Consider the following 22,005-nt stretch of genomic DNA (forward strand, 5'->3'; position numbering starts at 1 on the left):
TTACCCGGTCTGTAGGATTTTGACTCATTAAATCTATTGAGTGCTTGTTTTCTAAACTGTGGATATTTTGATTTTTTAAACTTTCTGTCTTGCGGTAGAAGACCGGATCTACCTCCCGTGACACGAGAGATTGCTGAATCCATTTTTGCCCCAAATAGGTTTTTTCCATCAAAAGGTATTTTTGACCATGACTGCTTGGACGTGGGATCTGCCGACCACGGTTTCAGCCAAAGTGCCCTTCTGGCCATGATGTTATATAACATTGATCTACTTGCTGATCTAATTGTATCAATACTGGCCGAACCTACAAAATCAAAAGCTAAGCTAAGCTCCTCTAGGGCAAATGTAATATCTTCAAGTGCAGCATTTCTACGTATAGCTTTACTCACATCCTCAATCCAAATTTTAACAGCCTTTGCCACTGAAGTTAAAGTAATCGCTATTCTAGATACTTCTCCTGACGATAGGTAAGCTCTTTTCAGGTCTTGATCGATTTGGCGATCCATTAAATCGCTAAAAGAGACTGAATCTTCTAAAGGGAGAGTCACATTCTTCACTATCTTCATTAGGGATGCATCCACTAACGGGTTGACTGCAATCAACGTCTCATCAGATTCCGCTAAAGGATACAGCTTCTGCATTTTGTTCTTTAAGGATGGTTTTTTAACTGTTTTTTCCCATTCTTCCATAATCAATTCTCGAATCTCCTCTAATAAAGGAAAAGAAACTTTACTCTTGGTCAGATGCTTATAATATCTTCTCTTCGCTTTTGGTGAAGAAGCCTCATCTTCCCACTGTATTGCTTCCTTTACTCTAGCAATAAAGGGGGGGACTAATGAGAAATCAAAACCAACAGCTTCATGTATAGACTCATCATCAGATGAACACGGCCCAGGAGATATTGAACGAGAGGGGCCTGGCTGAGGAGAGTGCTGCATAGAGGACATTTCACATACTGTATCTTTAACAACTTGTTTAATTAACGTAGAAACTTCCCTGTCTTCCCTGGCGATATCCAGGTGACATAAATCACAGACTTTTTTATTAGGTATGGCTACCCTTCCACAAATCCAACACGTATCTTTTGCAGGCACTGAAGAACTCTGACCCTCAGTACGATAAGACGGAACAAAGTCAGTAAATGATACTTCAGAGGAGGATGAACTTCTGTGAGAAGAGGACTTTGAATGTGAGTTCTCTTGCCTGACAGGCTCTACTGGCTGAGATGGTTGTATGCTGATAAGACTTTTAAGTTTTTCCCCAGAATGATGAGGAGGCGAAGCAGAAGCAACTTTCTGCTGCACTTCTTCTTTATGTCTTGAACTTGAACTTGAACTTTTTCTGCAAGTAAAAATGCAGAGTTTTACTAAATGATCTTCTGGCTCATTTAACACACTCATTACTTACTAACCTTACCTATTTGATTTTGAACTCGACTTCGACTTTGAAAGCGAACCCGAGCTTTGGTGTTCTCCCTTACTTCTCCCCATTTTCAGCAGCTAGAGTGAACAGAAAGAATTGGATTTACCAATCTTTCCAAGCCTAAGGCATAGTAATATGTATTGCACCATAACTACATACATTCACTATCTATATATTTATATAAACATAAACATATGCTAAAAATATCTGCCCCTGAATAATAGAAAATTGTGCAACAGTACCTGTAAAGCAAACATAAGAAACTTCTATACATATAAGCCAATATTTACATATGTATACATACACACCCATATACCTCAGCTACAAAAAACATGTATCCTAGCATATACATATACCCATGCTGCTATATACAGCTGGAAGTATAATAGACTTATGCCACTAAGCATGACTATAAATGCAGCGAAAGAAAACCAATATTTACTCACAAGGGTAGTTCAGGATGGAGAGCCCACTTCCTACCGAGCAGCCACGCTTGGATCGGTAGAAAGTGAAAGAAATCGCCGCCTTATATACTTCCGGCGGAAGGGAGCGAGAAAAGGGCATGCTTTGCCCACAACAAAGATGGCCGCCCAAGTACTTCCTGTATTCGGGGACAAAGCCGTCCCTAATGCGCGCGCGCGCTTTAGTACCCAACAGATCAGGGGAGACGCTGAGCCATACGGAGGGCAGAACACAAGCCCAGAAAGTTTAAAACTTTGCGCTAAGCAGACAAAGTAAGCAAACATTCATACCCATATACCAGAGCAAGCCTCGTCCCAGGGAAGTGCTGCGGGGAGGAGCTTAGCATCATTTAGATGTATAAAGCACGCAGGTCTTTAAAATAGATTCGTCCCGGAGAACACCAGAGGGGACTTCCATACCTTATAAGAGCCTTTAGCTGCTTAAGGCATGGACTACAGCAGTGAGCCAATTGCTGGTACCCGCAGAGCGGAGGTAAGGTGAAAGGAATCCTGCTGGAGGCGAGGACATCAAAAAGAATGGCAGTATGGGTTAACATGACTCTATTTATTTAATTAGGACGTCCTACTGGGCAAAGGTGGGCGGGACTTTGCCCAATAGTATGCTGACATGGAAAACACCAGGGAAATGCCCATTCACCTTTCTGGACTGCTTCAGGACGTCCTGTAAGCCTGGGTACTTAGACACAAATCTCTGAATTATGAGATTCAGCACATGTGCCATGCAGGCTACATGTCAACTTTCCCAAATTGAAAGCCAAAATTAGATTGCTGCCGTTGTCACACACCACGTTGCCGATCTCCAGCTGGTGCGGGGTCAGCCACTGATCCGCCTGTTTGTTCAGAGCAGCCAGGAGAGCTGCTCCAGTGTGACTCTTCGCTTTGAGGCAAGACATGTCTAAGATGGCATGACACCGTCGTACCTGGCATGCAGCATAGGCCATGGGGATCTGGGGCTGTGTAGCTGGATTGCAGCACCAGTAGAGTTGAACTGTCACTCAGCCAAGGAGGAGGAGGACGACGACAGCGAAGAGGATGTAGCAGGAGGAGAGGAGGTGGCAGCAGGCCTGCCTGTCACAACTAGGTCCGCTGCACAGCCACGTACTCCCTGCTTGCCAGCGGTCACCAGGTTGACCCAATGGGTTTTGTAAGTAATGTAAAAAAAAACCTTAAATACTGTAGGATATCAACCTAAAGTGCAATTATGACTCTCTGTCTCACCTATTAACTCAATACAGATCAACAAATATAGATTATAGGGAGCTGAGATATAACAATTTACAAATGTATTAATCAATTAGCATAATATCAAAAACACATAATCAATTTCCACATGATTAAAACCAATTAAAAATCATATTTTCTATAGATCCAACCCTGTACAGGATATTTCATTGCGGGCAATATAGCTCTAGGTGCACCTATTAATACTGGTATATGCATATATATATCTTCAGGCCCCTTTAGATTTAACCTGTTGGGTCAGGCTATAGAACGTCATCCACTGAAAAGGCAGTATCTTCAATCCACCCTGTATGTCGATTTTGAATAAGCCTCTTATCCATATATATTAAATAGGATACACCCCCATTACATGTAACATGCCGCTACAAAATCTTGCTTGCCTTAGAACTGCAACCGGAGCAACTGATCATAAAAAATGACATCTAGCAAGGAATATATACTGACATCAACAGGCAATTTCGCTGGCTGGTTATCAAAACCGCCTTGTGTTAGGTCAGGTCGGCCAAACAGGCCTGGTACTCACATGACCTGTCATGTTAGCAGGGACTAATTATTGCGGCGATATTTTCCGGGTGTGTCAGCGTTCTTCTTGCGGCGGAGCAGTTCGAATAGGTTCAATAGGCTAAGCTAAAGGAAGAGGGGTGGAGGCGCGGGTTTGGATCACTGCAGCCAGCGTGGAAAAATAGGTATATTTTTTAGAGGAATACCTTTAGACTGAATCTAAAGGTATTCCTCTAAGAAATATACCTATTTTTCCTATTCGAAGTTGCTCTGCCTGCTATTTTCAAAATAGACACTAGATGGTGCTTGCTCGATTCAGCAGTCAACATAAGAGATATCCACGTAATACGTAATGGAAGAGGTCGGCATCTAAAACGACTATAAGTATGATGCGCCCTTACTTCTGCCCATACACGTCTGAGGAAGCCTATTGGCGAAACGCGTCACGTGTCTGTGATGTCATCCCGCCATCACGCTGGCTGCAGCGATCCATCCCGCGCCTCCACCCCTCTTCCTTTAGCTTAGCCTGGACTCCCGAACACTTCGCTAGCGCGGCTATTCGAACTGCTCCGCCGCAAGAAGAACGCTGACACACCCGGAAAATATCGCCGCAATAATGGCCAAGTCCCTGCTAACATGACAGGGCACGTGAGTACCGGGCTTGTTTGGCCGACCCGACCTAACACAAGGCGGTTTTGATAACCAGCCAGCGAAATTGCCTGTTGATGTCAGTATATATTAATCAGAAGAAAATGTATGCGTGCTCAACATCAAGCTTAACCCTTTCAAGTCTGGCTGTGCAAATCTGGCTAAAATGGCTTACCATGAGACATGCTCACGCAGAAATGCATCTGCTTTCGCATGCCAAACTTTGCAGGGTCAACTAAACCAATACCGCAAAGCGGTTGCCCTGTGGGAATTAGTTCATGCTTTATAGCACTATCCAGGAGCGCCACGGGGAGGCTTTCCAATGCCCCCATACAACCGGGGGGGCTGCGGGGCCCCCTGTTGATGTCAGTATATATTCCTTGCTGGATGTCATTTTTTATGATCAGTTGCTCCGGTTGCAGTTCTAAGGCAAGCAAGGTTTTGTAGCGGCATGCTACATGTAATGGGGGTGTATCCTATTTGATATATATGGATAAGAGGCTTATTCAAAATCGACATACAGGGTGGATTGAAGATACTGCCTTTTCAGTGGATGACGTTCTATAGCCTGACCCAACAGGATTTAAAGGGGCCTGAAGATATATATATGCATATACCAGTATTAATAGGTGCACCTAGAGCTATATTGCCCGCAATGAAATATCCTGTACAGGGTTGGATCTATAGAAAATATGATTTTGTATTGGTTTTAATCATGTGGAAATTGATTATGTGTTTTTTATATTATGCTAATTGATTAATACATTTGTAAATTGTTATATCTCAGCTCCCTATAATCTATATTTGTTGATTTGTAAGTAATGTACCTGCCCTGACCGTGCTTGGCAGACCAGGCATCCGTGGTCAGATGGACCCTTGACCCAACGCTGTGTGCCAGAGAGGACACCACTTGACTTTCCACTTCACGGTACAGTTTGGATATCGCCTTTTTGGAGAAATAACTGCGGCCTGGTATCTTCCACTGCGGTGTCTTAATGACCACAAATTTTTGGAAGGCCTCAGAGTCCACTCTGCTGTGTGCAGAGGAGCAGGAACCACTCAAGTTGAGAGGCGGAGTGGAGGAGGGTGGCTGTGATTGTAAAGGTGCAAGGAAGAAAGCGGCTTAAGATGATGCACCTGAAGGAGTAAGAGGAGAAGGAGGGTGGCTTTGCTTTTGTGTGCTGCTTTTCCTCAGGTGGTCTTCCCATTGCAGTTTGTGCCTTTTCTCCATGTGCCTTTGTAAGACAGTTGTCCCTACGTGGCTGTTGGCCTTTCCACGGCTCAATTTTTGGCAGCAGAGAGAACAGATGGCATTGCTCTGATCTGAGGCAGACACACTAAAAAATTTCCACACCGCTGAGCCCAGGGGTGTGGGCACTATGGTGGCATCAGCAGCATGTTGGCTGGCTGTCCATAGGTGGCGATACATGGCGCCGGACACTGCCACCAGCTGTTTCTGATGACGAGCTCCCCCTGTTTCTTTCAGGAACTCGTCTCCTCCTATTCCTCTCTGACTCCCCCTCTGAACTGTCCCCTTGGTCATCTTGTCTGTTAGGATCCCACGTGGCATCCGTATCATCATAATCATCCTCCTCATAAACTGCACCAACAGCAGGTACTTCATCATCCTCCTCCTCACACGTTATGTCCATTTACAGAAGGCCTGGTATGGTAACAGCTGGCGGGCTAACTGTTCTGCCAAGCCAGCTGTCAGACTCCGGGCAAGCGGGTGACATGCCATGAGCTACCACGCTACCACCAACATGTTGCCTGCCCCACCAGAGACTCAGCCACACTTACCCACTGCTACACGGTCCTGAAGGATGCATACGAAGCCGTCCCACAGGCAGCGCTGGGCTCCTCCGATCACTGCCTCATCCACCTCATCCCTACCTACCTGGAGTCACAGAAACCGGTCCTCAAGTCCTCCAAAGTCTGGTCAAGTGAGGCCAAGCTCCGTCTTCAAGCCTGCTTTGACTGTACTGACTGGAAAGCTCTAGAAGCACCAAATCTGGATGAGTGGGTAGAGAACGTTACCTCGTACATACGTTTTTGCGAGGACTCCTGGGTACCAACAAAATCTTACAAAGTCTTCCCGAACAATAAGCCATGGTTCTCCAATAAGGTGCGGCAACTACGGAAGAGCAAGGAAGCTGCACATAAGTCAGGCAATCTTGTGGAATACAGAAGGGCGAGAAACGACCTTAACCGCGAACTGAGGGCAGCCAAACGAGGGTTCGCTGAAAGTATGAAACAAAACCTCTGCTCAAATGACACACGTGCTGTATGGAAATGCCTTAAAGCTGTCACCAATTACAAGCCTCCCCCACAACATGCCACCCCTAGCATCGACCTTGCCGAGGAACTCAGTAACTTCTACTGCAGATTCGAGTGCCAGGATTCACCTGCGAGGCATCTGTCACCGTCTATCACCCCACTGGCCCCAGCAGTCCACACCTCGAGCCCAAATTCACCCCCCCCCCCCCCCTGGAGGTGTGCGAATTCGTTGTCAGACGCCACTTGTCAGCACTGAACCCCAGGAAAGCCTCGGGCCCTGACGGTGTGTCCCCTGCCTGCCTGAAGGCCTGTTCAGAGCAACTTGCCCCCATCCTCACCGCCGTTTACATCAAGTCACTCCAGATGGGCACAGTCCCTGTGTGCCTAAAGGGGTCCACCATCATTCCTGTCCCCAAAAAACAGGGAGTCACCGACCTCAACAACTTCAGGCCGGTGGCACTAACATCGGTTACCATGAAGACCCTCGAAAGGGTTGTCCTGTCCTTCCTGAAGTCCTCCACCACGGCCCTTCTTGACCCTTTCCAGTTTGCATACAGGGCAAACAGGTCCACTGATAATGCCATCAATATCTGCCTGGAGCTCATCAGTGACCACCTGGATAGGCCAGACTCGTATGCCAGAATACCCCTCCTGGACTTCAGTTCGGCCTTCAATACCATCTGCCCACGCACACTTCATGAGGGTCTAGCAGCACTCGGGGTCCATTCCACCCTATGCCTTTGGATCACAGACTTCCTATCCAACAGATCACAATCTGCCAAACTGGGTGATATCTCCTCTCAACCTCGGACCACTAATATGGGGGCTCCACAAGGCTGCGTCGTATCTCCAATGCTGTTCTCCCTCTACACGAACAATTGCAAATCCACAGCAGACTCGGTCAAGGTTATCAAATTTGCAGATGACACCACTATCGTTGGCCTTGTCACCAATAATGATGAGAGGGCCTATCGTCAGCAGGTAGACAGGATCTGCCACTGGTGCAGGGAGAATAGGCTGGTCCTGAACACAGCAAAAACCGTGGAGATGATTATCGATTTCAGGAAGCATGCCCCATTACTACTACCAATCCAGATTGATGGCACTGAATTGGCAAGAGTAACCAGTGTTCGCCTCCTGGGCACCACCATCTCAAAGGACCTGAGATGTAGGGCTAACACCAGCTCCACCCTGGCGAAGGCCCAGAAAAGACTCCTCTTCCTCCGCCAGCTGAAAAAGTTCATCATGCCCCACCAGGTTCTCACAAGATTCTACTTTGCCACCACAGAGTCTATACTCTGCTCTTCCATCCTGGTCTGGTACGCTGGTTCCTCTGCCAGTGACAGGCGCAAACTCCAGAGGGTCATTAGATCAGCAGAGAGAATCATCGGGAAACCCCTCCCGTCACTTGAACTACTTTACAACACAAGATTGCGCACTAGAGCGCTGAAGATAGCCAACGACTCCTCCCATCCCGGCCATGGCTACTTCAGTCGCCTACGTTCAGGGCGGAGATTCCGGGTCATCCCCACCAGGACTACGAGGCACCGGAACTGTTTTTTTCCTTCCGCCGTCAACCTCCTGAACTCATCTCATGTTCCGCCCTCCACCACCTCCTTTTTAGGTTCACAGTCTGGCCCTGTCACAGACATCCTGTCTGCCTGGAACTGTAATGGCTTTAGCTGCACTCATCTGCACTGTTCTCTTAGTCTGATATCGCGATCTGAACTTACTTTCTTGCTACATGGTCCTGTATTATCTTGTCAATGCTTTACCGTGTATATTTCCTGTATATTGCACTATTGTCGGTTATTTTTCTTCTTTTGTCTTTGGAATTGCTGAGCTCTGTATGTGCCAAACCCAATTCCAGGCATGATCCTGTCATGCTTGGCGAAATAAAGATTCTGATTCTGACATGGCAGAAATTGGCTTCTTCCGCTCAAAGATTTCCCGCACGGACACCTGACTGCTGCTGTGGGCAGAGGAGCAGGAACCGCTCAAGGTGAGAGGCGGAGTGGAGGAGGGTGGCTGTGATTGTGAAGGTGCAAGGGAGAAAGAGGCTGAAGATGATGCACCTGAAGGAGGAAGAAGGGTGGCTTTTCTTTTGTGTGCTGCTTTTCCTCTTGTGCTCTTCCCATTGCAGTTTGTGCCTTTTCTCCATGTGCCTTCGTAAGGCAGTTGTCCCTACGTGGCTGTTGGCCTTTCCACAGCTCAATTTTTGGAGGCAGAGAGAACAGATGGCATTGCTCTGATCTAAGGCAGACACACTAAAAAATTTCCAAACCGCTGATCCCCCCTGGGGTGATGGCACTATGGTGGCATCAGCAGCTGAAGTTGAAGGGCATGTTGGCTGGATGTACATAGGTGGTGATACATGGCCCCGGACACTGCCACCAGCTGTTTCTGATGACGAATTCCCCCTGCTTCTTTCAGGAACTCGTCTCCTCCTACTCCTCTCTGACTCCCCCTCTGAACTGTCCCTTTGGTCATCTTGTCTATTAGGAACCCACGTGGCATCCGTATCATCATAATCATCCTCCTCAGCTTTGCTTGCATCAGCCACCTCATAAACTGCACCAACAACAGGTACTTCATCATCATCATCCTCTTCACGTTACATCCATAGTGTCACCTAATTCAGAAATATGAGGTGGTGTAACTTGCTTAGCGCCTTCATCTTGTTGTAACAATAATGGCTGTGAATCAGTTAATTCCCCACCAAATAACTCCTGCGAAGTGTCAAATGCGCTCACGTAAGTAGGTAGGTGCACTGAACAGGTGGGTATGCAGTGATTGGTATTACAAATGTGCAGCTGTCACACACACAGGTACCGTGAACAGGTGCAGTGACTGGTGGTATATAACACTGCGTGTGTTCACGTAAGTAGGTAGGTGCACTGAACAGGTGTGTATGCAGTTATTGGTATTACAAATGTGCAGCTGTCACACACAGGTAGTCACTGAATGTGCTGGACCTGGCAGTGGCACAGTAGGAATTACCAAGGGGCCAAGGTCCAGCAGCTGTGACTGACTGACAGGGCTGTATATGCAACACAAGTGTCTGTGGGACACACACACACAAAAAAAATAAATAGATCACAAGAACATTAGCTCTCAAAAGAGCTGTTGAGGATGAGGAGTGCTTTTGAGCAATAAGTATCAGCAAGAACGAGCAACCTAACAAGCCTAACACAAGAGCCTTACTAAGCTCTCCCTATGTCAGCAAGTTCTCTCCCTTCTCTAATTACAGCAAAAACGACAGAAGTGGAGGAGCACCCATGCAAAAGGATATGGGGTGTGCCGTAGCTTTAAGACCACTGTACCAATGATCCAAAGATGCAGATCCAAGCGAAGCAGGCACCACCTTCAGTAAATTAGTAGCTCTTTATTGAAAAAGTCATAAAAAACAAATTCCGTCAGGGTCGAATGTGGCCCGCCCACAAACAAAAAATATCATCAATATAACGGAACCAACATTTGGCATGTTGATGGAAAAGGGGGTGGGTATAAACAAAACTTTCTTCGTATTGCCCCATAAAAAGTCCAGCATAGGACGGGGCCACATTCGACCCCATCGCTGTACCTCTCAATTGCATATAGTAGGAACCCTGAAAGGAAAAATAATTACATTGCAAGATGATATTCAGTAAATCAATAACAAATTTCCTCTGTGTACCGGACATGTCGGAATACTGCATGAGGTACCACTCGATCGCCTCTACACCCCCATCGTGTGGGATGGAGGTGTAGAGGCTCTCAACGTCCAAGGTTACTAAAAGGGTACCCTCCTCAACAGGACCAAAAGATCTTAATTTGTCTAGAAGCATCCCTGTGTCCCGAATGTAGGACTCCAGAGAGGTCACCAGTGGTTGCAGAATTCGATCCACATATTGTGCCAAAGGCACAAATATCGAACCCACGCCGGCCACAATAGGTCGCCCAGGTGGCCGGCATGGGTCCTTGTGGATCTTAGGTAATGTATAAAAAGATGGAGTGCAGGGAGCCTCTTTTTGTAAAAAATTGTACAGGGCATCATCAATAATTGCATCATCTTTTGCCGGATCTAACACCTCCTTAATGCGTAACTGTATTCTTCTAAGTGGATCAACATCGACCTTAGAGTACACATCAGCCTGTGCCAATTGTTCCAGAATCTCCTGAACATAATATTGACCATCTAAAATCACCACCGCACCCCCCCTTGTCGGCAGGGCGGATGGTGATTTCAGTCCTCCTGCTCAGTTGAATAAGGGTGGCATGCTCTTCCTTCGTTAGATTATAATCGACTCTAGTAGTACAAAAGTCCAGTTCAATGGCTTTCATATCTTCCTTCACTCTCTCGATATATGAGTCAATCACCGGGTGACTGGGGAGAGAAAATTACTTTTGTTTCGCAAACCCATGCCGGCAAGAGATAACAAATCCTCCTTAGGGGTCACGACGTCCTGTCCAGATTTTCGTTCAACTGGAAAAGTCCCAAAAAAATATTTAAGTTTAATGTTACGAAAAAAACGAAAAAGTTCCTGATCTATCTGAAAAAAATTAGGCAAATTTGTGGGGCTAAACGAGAGGCCAAAGTTGAGAACATGTACCTCAGTATCAGATAAAGGGTGCCCAGATATATTAACCACTAGGTACGATTCCTCTGTTCTTTCCTTGCACGTAGTGTCATGGAGCCTTTGTGACTATTTGCGTTTGAACCTTGTGCCGCCTCTCCGGCGGTGTCTCCTCTTATTGTTGGTGAGTGTTCCCTCGACGAGGGCAAAAAAATCACTTGAAGATGAGTTATTAGGTTCTGAGCCAGTCTGATTAGCTCCTCCTTTTCCCTTAGGGCGTTGCGGTCTGGAGTATTTCCGATTGCCAGTCGGAATGGAGGGTCGCTGCCAGATATAAACATATCCCGTTTTATAGTCAGAAGTATCCCTATGATATTTAGACCGTTTGATCTCCACTGCTGATTTTCTATACTGCTCCATTTTGTTGTTTAGAACATCAACATATGATTGGTATTTGCCAGCAGCCATAGTTGCTTTCAATTGGTCTTCAGCACTGTTGATCTTCCCGTCTATAATGGGCAATTCCTGCTGGATACGGGCTACTGTGTGCACCATTGCATCGAAAGTTGCTTTATTCCAAATTCGCTCCCATACGGAGCAAAACTCAGCAGCATGGACAAAAAGCATAGGGCTGATCGGTGAGCGTACACATCGTGGGATCTTCTTGGCTCGACAGTATTCAGCGAGGGTCTTGGCGTGCAGATCTAAATCAACGCGGAGTTTACGCAAACCCTCCAATTCACGTTTGACAGATTTAATATCTGGATCTTGCAAAAAGTTAGTCATCCTTTGTGATCGCCAGTATTCTACTTGCTTGTTCTTCAGTATAAGAAAAGGTAACTGGAGATTGTCCAGCATTTCCATCCTCCATGGTGCTAGCGCTTTCTTGGTACAACTTCACAGCAAAAACGACAGAAGTGGAGGAGCAACCATGCAAAAGGATATGGGGTGTGCCGTAGCTTTAAAACCATTGTACCAATGATCCAAAGATGCAGATCCAAGCGAAGCAGGCACCACCTTCAGTAAATTAGTAACTCTTTATTGAAAAAGTCATAAAAAATGACAAGTCATCGATAAAAATGGCTTTAGCGTCTGACAGCCCGCTGTTTCAAGCTCAGTAGCTCTTTTTCAAAGCCAGAAGCCATATAAACAAACAGAGGAACAGCTCCTCCTTAAATAGGAACTATACAAATGATTAGCCAATCACTTTAAAATCTGGCTGGCCAATGAGAGCACTCAGGAGGGCTGTGTCCCTGATGGGGAACTGAAAAGAGTGACATCACCAAAAACACACCTCCCAGTCTTGCCAACGCCTATCGCATGCGTATACAGCCATCCGCATGCGGAAAAACGTACGCTTTATATGCGGAAAATCATCCCGACGGCAAAATCGTGCATACATATAAGAAGGTCCGCATGCGTAAACCCGTACGCGTCTAACGCGGAAAAACCGTACGCGTCTAACGCTAAAAATTCCACTAACATGCGGCAAAATAGCCGAAAAGAAGATTGTAAGTGAAATTTAAAGATATAGCAGCGGTATACAAAAGTGCCTGGGGACCACCAAAAATGTCACCACAAAGCTTGAAACGGTCACCACAGCCAAGTGTGACAATATGCAATGACAACAAGGGTGTCCCCGCCTATACTTACAAAGAAGGAAAATACCACACATCGCTATGCGTTCAGCAAGACACATGGGAGTTTTCCTAAAAAAGAAAAAATTAGAAACAACACTAGAAAAAGTGAGAGGAACACAGCCGTCCCAAGATTATCACATAGGCCAACCAGTAAGAAAACAGCAAGCAGGGATAAACAATCACAAGACAACTCATATACAGAAACTGAGATTATATTCTCGATTTAGCCCACCCAACCCTATAACATTAAGTTTTCATTAATTACCTTCTTCACTATCAAAGTTTCCACCCACCCTCAGTAAAGAATGCTATCCCTTGGGCACAAATTACACGAATAGAGAGAATAGTTTCTGTTCAAGATTCTTTAGAAACCCATAAAGAGTTAATTAAAACCAAATTTAGAGCAAGAGGTTACCCAGAACATACTCTGTCCTCTAACTCATGTCGTTCTAAAAAAAACTCAAAAACAATTTCGTATGCCCTTCGTGTCAACTTATTCAGCCTGTAGTCAACAAATGGGCAGTATTATTAGAAAACATTGGCACCTTTTGCAAGGAGCCTTTCCCCGGATACCGGAGTTCCGCTATCCTCCTTTGCTGTCGTTCAAAAAGGCCCCCACCATTCGTGATAAAGTATTTAGACAACGTAGTTGTAATTCATTGAGTCCTTCCATGATTGTTAATTCATTATCGACTGGTTCAAGAATTGGCACTTTTCCCTGTTTAAGCTGCCATTTGTGCAGCCACATAGCAAAAGGTGGTACATTCACTCATCCATGCAAGAGCACACAATATACTGTTAGAGGTCGCTATTCTTGCAACTCCACTTATGTAGTTTATTTAAGCAAATGTCCGTGTGGCCTTGGATATGTCGGAATGACCACTCAACCCCTACGAGACAGAATGGCATCGCATAAATCAGCAATCCGGAATCATGATATGACACAGGCTGTGTCTTCTCATTTTTCAACAGCTCGACATAGTGTAGCACAGATGAAGGTGCTAGGTATTGATAGTGTAGTGTAGATTGAATAGGAAGGCTGAATTGGCACGTAGGGAAGCATGGTGGATTCGAAAACTTAATGTTATGCTAAATCGAGAATATGATCTCAGTTTCTGTATATGAGTTGTCTTTTGTGATTGTTTATCTCTGCTTGCTGTTCTCTTACTGGTTGGCCTATGTGATAATCTTGGGACGGCAGTGTTCCTTTCACTTTTTCTAGTGTTGTTTCTAATTTTTTCTTTTTTAGGAAAACTCCCATGTGTCTTGCTGAACGCATAGCGATGTGTGGTATTTTGCTTCTTAATAAGTATTGGCGGTTGTTGTTTGCTCTGGGGACACCCTTTTGTTGTCATTGCATATTGTCACACTTGGCTGTGGTGACCGTTTCATGCTTTGTGGTGACGTTTTTGGTGGTCCCCAGGCACTTTTGTATACCGCTGTTATATCTTTAAATTTCACTTACAATCTTTTTTGCGGCTATATTGACGCATGTTAGTGGAATTTTTAGCGTTAGACACGAACGGTTTTTCAGCGTTAGACGTGTACGGTTTTACGCATGCGGACCTTCTTATACATATGCATGATTTTGCCGTCGGGATGATTTTCCGCGTATAATGCGTACGTTTTTCCGCATGCGGATGGCTGTATACGCGTGCGCTAGGCGTTGGCAAGACTGGGAGGTGTGTTTTTGGTGATGTCACTCTTTTCAGTTCCCCATCAGGTCCACAGCCCTCCTGAGTGCTCTCATTGGCCAGCCAGATTTTAAATTGATTGGCTAATCATTTGTATAGTTCCTATTTAAGGAGGAACTGTTCCTCTGTTTGTTTATATGGCTTCTGGCTTTGAAAAAGAGCTACTGAGCTTGAAACAGCGGGCTGTCAGCCGCTAAAGCCATTTTTATCGATGACTTGTCCTTCTCTAATTACTGCAGCCACACGAGTGAGTGAAAAGGCTGATGCTGCCAGCGTTTTATAAGGGGGGGCTCCAGGAGGGAGTGTAGCCTGATTGGCTACCCTGTGTCTGCTGACTGTGATGTAGAGGGTCAAAGTTGACTCTAATGATGTAGTATAGGGGGCGGGTCGAACTCGTATATAGTTTGCGGTTCACCGCGAACGCGAACCACTGAACCGTTCGGGCCATCTCTATTTCCAAACGATAAAATAGTAGATAATTCAAGGTTGTATCTGGGTCAGTTTTTAAGAAATTGTCTTTGTCATAAATACATTTATCCTGAATCCAGAATAACACAACACTCACCTTTACAGAAAGGTTTGGACACACTGGTAGAGCAGATGTTATGTGATTTCTTGGGTTATAAATATTTAATGTGATTTTTGTTTTGTTTTTTCACAGGAAGGCTATTCCCACATGAATGACAGAAGGAAATCTCTTTTACTCAATAAATTAGGTTAAACTACTTGAACCTTATTCAACATACATTTCTCCTAATTGATGAACAGGAAAGTTGCCAAGGTTTAGTAGCCAAGATGTGGTTAAGACAGTGCTACAAATTTCCTGTGTCTGTTCCAAAGTACTGAATAAACAAGTCTGTTTAATTTTTACAGATGTGATCAGTGGTTTATGGGCTTTTTATTTTTTAATGCGTGTGTTTGTAAATGTTTAATAAAGAACAGCTTAGCTTATAAAAGGATGAGTTGTTGTCATCCCACACATAGGCCTCGATTCATAAAAGTGCCTGCGAGCGGGGAAAGTCGAGCGGGGAAACACCGCTGTCGGTATTTCCGCCTTCAGGGTGGTAATTCATAAAAATGTTGCTAGTTGTGACAGGCGTGCGGAGATATTCCGCTGTAGGCAGGCGTTAGGCTGTCGGGAGACATGCGGAAGCCGGAGAAGCAGGCGGAATCCCTCCGTGCGGTGTTCTCTCTGCAGCTGCTTGGGAGGTCTGTCCCATTCACTGCAACGGATTCCGCACGCTTCTCGCCACATCAGAGGTAGCGGTAATACCCGTCCGCATACCGCTACCTCTAATTTTTATGAATTGACCACTTGTTACTTTTGCTGTGATAATCACCGCGCAAGGCGGTGATTTATCACTTTTCTCGCGAATGTCGGCTTTTCATGCGGAAAAGCCTTTATGAATACAGATCTTGCTGTGTGGTCGGTAAAGTGTGCCGTTTTCTGCATTCCCGCATGCGGGAATGCTTTATGAATCGAGGCCATAATTGCATCATTTATATTTCTGTTAGTTTGTGGGGCAGCCATGGTTCATCTTGCCATGAAAATAAATTTAGGCCTGATTTATTTAAGGTCTGTTCACATTATACAGTTTAGATTTAGTAAAAAAAAAAAATAATAATAAAAAAAAAAACCTCCCCCTATTGATGTTCAATGATTTTGTCAGGTGAACAGTGTGAGGATATATGTGATGATGATGATATGTACGGTAATATGCAGAACATAGAAGCCATATTTTTCATTTTGTGTCGTGTAGGGCTGAAGGGAGCTGCTACTTTGAGCTTCTGTATTCAGTTCCTCTGGAAGTTGGACGATTGCTAATTGGATCTCCTGTAGGCCAGAATAGTACATTTGCATCTGAAGGTGAACGCTTGTGAACAGTAGAGCAGGAACTGCTGATGCGATTGCCTGTATGTCAATGACACTACATTTGCATTCAGTTCCTCTGGATACAGGTAATTAGGTAACGACCCTCTATTCTGTCCTGGATATTGCATTGCTTTGAACTTTGTGTATATGTAAACAAGCCAAAATACAATCCAGATTAAATGAGTCTGGACAGTTGGAAGCTAACACAGGAATGTTTGAAGTTTACATATGACAGCCGGTTGGAATGTTGAAGAAGTTGGAAGCCTTTCTCAAAAAGTCTTTTGATGTATGTAAATATAATTTTAAATGTGGAAATTAGCTCTATGGAGAGATGGGAAATGTCTGGAAAGTTAATTAAAACTAGTTCCTCCCCATTCCAATGAAATTTCAGCTTCCAGGCATATCTCCCAGTATAAAAGGCAGGGCCATATGCCTAAAAATCATCTTCTCCTGAGGGTAGCGCATAGCTAGAGATGATCCTGAGCGAATCAGTAAATTTGTGTCCCTCCACGGTTGGACATTTGTGCTGGTAACAGTTCAATTTCTGTTTATTCCAATTTTATTTTATGCAACTTGTCTTGTGTATCTTTGTAACTTTCATTTTGTAATTTTTACTTAGTTTTTTGTAAATCTTGTATATCTAATATTTTCTGCATTGTTCCACTTTTTTCTGGAATATTAAATCGTTATTTAATAAGTTTGACTTCTGCTGTACTAAGCCAACGCTCATAGCCTAGAGAAGAGACTGCAGTGTTACAAAGATTCAGTGCCTGATTGTGCCTTGCTACTGTACAATTGTACCGTGTGTGTGTGCGTAGCATTCCCGTATTCGGCCTAAAGCGCAAAGCTGACCCGAATACGAAAACGTGGACTGTGTACAGATCACTCGACGGCAGAGTGAGAATCGCTGAAGTGTCTAGCGGCAGCTAGTGGTGGCAGTGAGAAGTGCTTTGAGGGGCGACAGCCTTGTTGTAGCTGGAATAAGGCTGCTCCCCTCTTGATCTGGTCAAACCCGCAGTTGGGAACCATATTTTCAGGCTTGCCGCGGGGCTGGTTCCTGACAAACATTGCTCAGGAAAGGCTGTTCTTCGAGCAGGCAGTCCTGGAGCAATGAGCAGGAGCAGCATAAGACTGGGACTCCATAGCTTTGTTTCACAGCAAGCAGTACAAAGCTAGTGGTTGTGGCAGGGAGAGGGATTTTAGATAACATCTCTACAGCATGAGTAACTTCATTATCCCAGTCGATTTGTGGATAGTTAAAGAGCAACTCCAGTGAAAATAATGTAATAAAAAAGTGCTTCATTTTTAAAATAATTATGTATAAATGATTTAGTCGGTGTTTGCCCATTGTAAAATCTTTCCTCTTCCTGATTTACATTCTAACATTTATCACATGGTGACATTTTTACTGCTGGCAGGTGATGACAGTGGAAGTAGCTGCTGCTTGCTTTTTTGGCAGTTGGAAACCGCTATAAACAGCTACAATGCAACGAGGTTCACAGACAGGAAACTGCCAGGACCATGATGCTCACAGTTTCCTGTGGGAGGGGTTTCGCCACAATATCAGCCATACAGGGCCCCCTGTTGATATGTTTGCGAAAAGTAATAGATTTCTTATATAAAAGGGGGGGGGGGAGGGGATCAGCTACTGATTGGGATGAAGTTCAGTTTTTGGTCACGGTTTCTCTTTAAGTCACCCATGAGTGTAACCGCTCTTTTACTTTCAGCTTTTCTAATCTACTGCAGTAATTGCAGTTCTGCAGTATCATTGATACAGTATGTGGTGGCTTATAGCATACCCTGAAAAGCAAATGGCAACTGGCAATTTCTACTACGAATATTTACCCAAACAGACCAGAGTTGTTCAAATGTCCCTCAGTTTGGATCAACAGCTTTTTTCCTGAATTGGCCACAATGTTAAGGTTCATTTTTGAGCAGAACACAATCCTTATTAGAAAAGGCTAAGAAACTCTGCCCAATATTGCTATGCAAACAACCAGGGCCGGATTTACCATAAGGCACTGTAGGCACATGCCAAAATTTAAAGATGTTTTTTGCTCTCAGCTATACTATAGCTGAGAGCAGTTCGGCGGGGGCAGCATCTGTCAATCAACATGTAACAGAAGATCGCAAAATAGAGGATATTGCCGTGAGACCTTTTCCAATTGGCGTGGGAATTTTTACTTAACCTCCTTAGCGGTAACCCCGTGTGTGACACGGGGTAAGCCGCCGGAGGGTGCCGCTCAGGCCCTGCTGGGCCAATTTACATAATTTTTTTTTTGCTAGCTGCGCCAGCACCCCGATCGCCGCCGCCGCGCGCCCGATCGCCGCTATCCGGTGCGGCGCGCGCCCCCCCCCCCAGACCCCTGCGCTGCCTGGCCAATCAGTGCCAGGCAGCGCCAAGGGGTGGATCGGGTCTCCCAATGACGTCCCGACGTCGGTGACATCATTCCGCCCCGTCGCCATGGCGACGGGGGAAGCCCTCCAGGAAATCCCGTTCTTTGAACGGGATTTCCTGATCGCCTATCGCCGGAGGCGATCGGCGGGGCTGGGGGGATGCCGCTGAGCAGCGGCTATCATGTAGCGAGCCCTCGGCTCGCTACATGATTTAAAAAAAAAAATTAAAAAAAAACTGCTGCGCTGCCCCCGGGCGGTATTTTTCATACCGCCAAGGGGGTTAAAGGTACAGGTAAGTATTTCTGAAGATTGCAAGATAGAGGATACTGTCGTCGTGGGACATAACAGATTATAGCGTGGGTCCTTTTCTGAGAATATTGGCATGGGAACTTTTTCTTAAAGGTACAGGTAAGTATTTCTGGTTAATTAAGAACATTAAAGGACTTTTCTCGTTGTTGCATTTTTATTTCATTTAACCCTTTATGGAAATGGGTAAGGGGTACTCTGTACCCCAATACTCATTTCTCCTGGGAGGGGGCAGGCATCTGAGTTCCCCTTCTTATAGGGGACTCCCAGATGCCACCATGACCCCCCAGGGAGTCGTCACCCCCACCTCCTCCTGGGGCACCGGAGGTGGGAAAGAGCCCCTTGTCCATGGATTGGACAAGAGCTCAGGGGGGAGGGGAAGGCTTGGCTGCCCCTCTTCCCCGGAGCCTCCCCATACCATGGACCATGCGGGCTGGTATAGCTCAGGGTGCGAAGCCCCAGTCGGCCGGGGCTTCGCATTCTGGCTATCCCAGCCTGCATGGGGGACAAGGGGTTACAGAGCCTCCAGAGGGGGAACCCATGTCCTTTTTTTTTAATTTTCCACCATCTGAAGATAAAAAAAAAAAGTTGACAGCAAATAAAAAAAAACGACATGGGGTCCTCCCTCTGGAGGCTCTGTAATCCCTTGTCCCCCATGCAGGCTGGGATAGCCAGAATGCGGAGCCCCGGCCGACTGGGGCTTCGCACCCTGAGCTATCCCAGGCTGCATGGGAGACAAGGGGCTACAGAGCCTCCAGAGGGGGGACCCCACGCCATTTTAAAAAAAAAAATTCCCACACTCTGAACAAAAAAAATGTACAAAAAAAAATTATATTGTTTCCCACTATCTTTTTAACATATTCTGCCAATTTGGTGTTGCTAGGATTTAAGGGGCCTTTGCTATTAACTGCTAAAATCGGCGGGAATTAGAACTGTCATTACGGGATTTAAATGTATACTTTTTTCTTTGAAATTTTAAAATCGATTTTCTCAAAAAGTATAAGGTCTTTTTGAAAAAAATGTTTCCTCTTGTTCCCACTGTTCTTCTTAACATAACCTCCAGATTTGTTGTTTCTAGCTTTTAAGGGGGCTTTGCTATTAAACGTTAAAGTCGGTGGCCAGACGTTTTCCACACGGCAGCAAAGCAGGGCTTAAAACGATAAATAACGTTCAGGCAGGACAAAAAAAAAGCAGGTTTTAAAACGATAAATTACGTTCAGAAGGTCTGCGCCATTTTTTAACCTTAAAAACGATAAATAGCGTCCAACAATGCAAGTTAATGGGGCGCCATTTTTACACATCGGGGCTCTGCGTAATTTTCAACTGATCTGCCATGAGTTCCTTCATATTTGTGCTTCAAGAAAGACCCATGTTGGAGGTGCGGTAAAGAAAGAGGGGATTTCATGCATATCTGGTGGACATGCGAAGGCCTCATTACATACTGGGAGAGTGTAAAAAAATGGATCTGGGAGTTGGCGGGGATACCAATTTCGGCGGGTCCTGAGGTGTATCTATTACACCCATGCTTGCGCAGTAGAGCGGATCGATTGGGTTCGGCTATTTCCGCCTTACCTGAACGAAAAGCCACTAGTACGCCTGCGCTGGATTCCGTAGAGGTAAAAATGTACATTGCCGCACTTTGGGAGACCTTGACAGGCTTACGGAGGCATGGAGGAGGACGGAGGAAGCCTCCCTAGGATTCAGAGGCTTAACCCTCCCGAGGTAAGTATCCCCCAGAGGGATTTTTTTTATTACAGGTTTTCTTTCAATTAGCCAGATACAGCTGTCCCCCAGTATTAGCAAGGTCTTGGTGCTCCAGTATAAGTGAGATAGCAATAAGAGTAGAGATAGCACGGACAGTTCCTGGCAAACATGGGCTGTTTGCTGTTCAGGTTTAAAGGGAACGTCCAAGCAAAATAAAAAAAATGAGTTTCACTTACCTGGGGCTTCTACCAGCCCCATGCAGCCATCCTGTGCCCTCGTAGTCACTCACTGCTGCTCTGGTCCCCCGCTGGCAGCTTGCCGACCTCGGAGGTCGGCGGGACGCATTGCGTACATTTTCACGCATTCCCGCTAGTGCAGGAACATTAACACATACATTTTTACGCGTTACTTGTTCCATGCGTACATTTTTACGCATTGAACCAGTAACGCGTAAAAATGTATGTGTTAATGTTCCTGCACTAGCGGGAATGCGTAAAAATGTACGCAATGCGTCCCGCCGACCTCCGAGGTCGGCAAGCTGCCAGCAGGGGACCGGAGCAGCAGTGAGTGACTACGAGGGCACAGGATGGCTGCATGGGGCTAGTAGAAGCCCCAGGTAAGTGAAACTCATTTTTTTATTTTGCTTGGACATTCCCTTTAATGCAAATTCTTTTGTAAAAAAAAAATAGCATTTGCATTTTTTACATTAAAATCAAATTTAGCTATATTTGTAGCTAGAGCCTTGGCGGGAGGGGCAGTGTGTGGCGGAGGGTGAGCGGCGGAGATCTTTGATCAAGCTCACAAGTTAGAGGGTATTGGTGTGTGGTCATTTCCGAGTATACTGGTATGGGAAGTTTTTTTTAAACGTACAGGTGGAAATGGGTACTCTATACTCATTTCTCCTGGGGAGGGGGCAGGCATCTCCCAAATGCCACCATGCCCCCCCCCCACAGGACGTTATCAGCCCCCACCACCTCCTGGGGCATTGGAGGTGGGGAAGAGCCCTGTCCATGGATTGGACAAGGGCTCTGGGGAGAGGGGGAGGCTTGGCCACCCCTCTCCACCAGAACCCCCCATACCATGGACCATGTGGGCTGGTATAGCTCAGGATGCAAAGCCCCATGCAGCCGGGGCTCTGCATTCGGGTTATCCCAGCCTGCATGGGGACAAAAGGTTAAAGAGGCTTCGGAGGAGGGACCCCCGTCATTTTTTTTATATTTTGCACAATCAGAACACACATATATATATATATATATATATATA

At 45.6% G+C, this 22,005-nt stretch overlaps 1 protein-coding gene across 3 annotated transcripts in view; it reads left to right on the forward strand.

The window, feature by feature from the left end:
• The window catches only part of TRPT1 (tRNA phosphotransferase 1), a 322,090-nt gene extending 306,749 nt beyond the window's left edge, over positions 1 to 15,341 (forward strand). For all 3 annotated transcript variants that reach the window (XM_068259617.1, XM_068259618.1, XM_068259616.1), the window contains one exon: positions 15,124 to 15,341. In XM_068259617.1, the coding sequence (XP_068115718.1) occupies positions 15,124 to 15,146 (23 nt within the window). In that variant the 3' untranslated portion in view covers positions 15,147 to 15,341. The remainder of the gene's footprint in view (positions 1 to 15,123) is intronic.
• The last annotated feature ends 6,664 nt before the right edge of the window (positions 15,342 to 22,005 follow it).

This window comes from Hyperolius riggenbachi, chromosome 11 (genome assembly GCF_040937935.1).
Source record: "Hyperolius riggenbachi isolate aHypRig1 chromosome 11, aHypRig1.pri, whole genome shotgun sequence".
Taxonomy (NCBI): Eukaryota; Metazoa; Chordata; class Amphibia; order Anura; family Hyperoliidae; genus Hyperolius; species Hyperolius riggenbachi.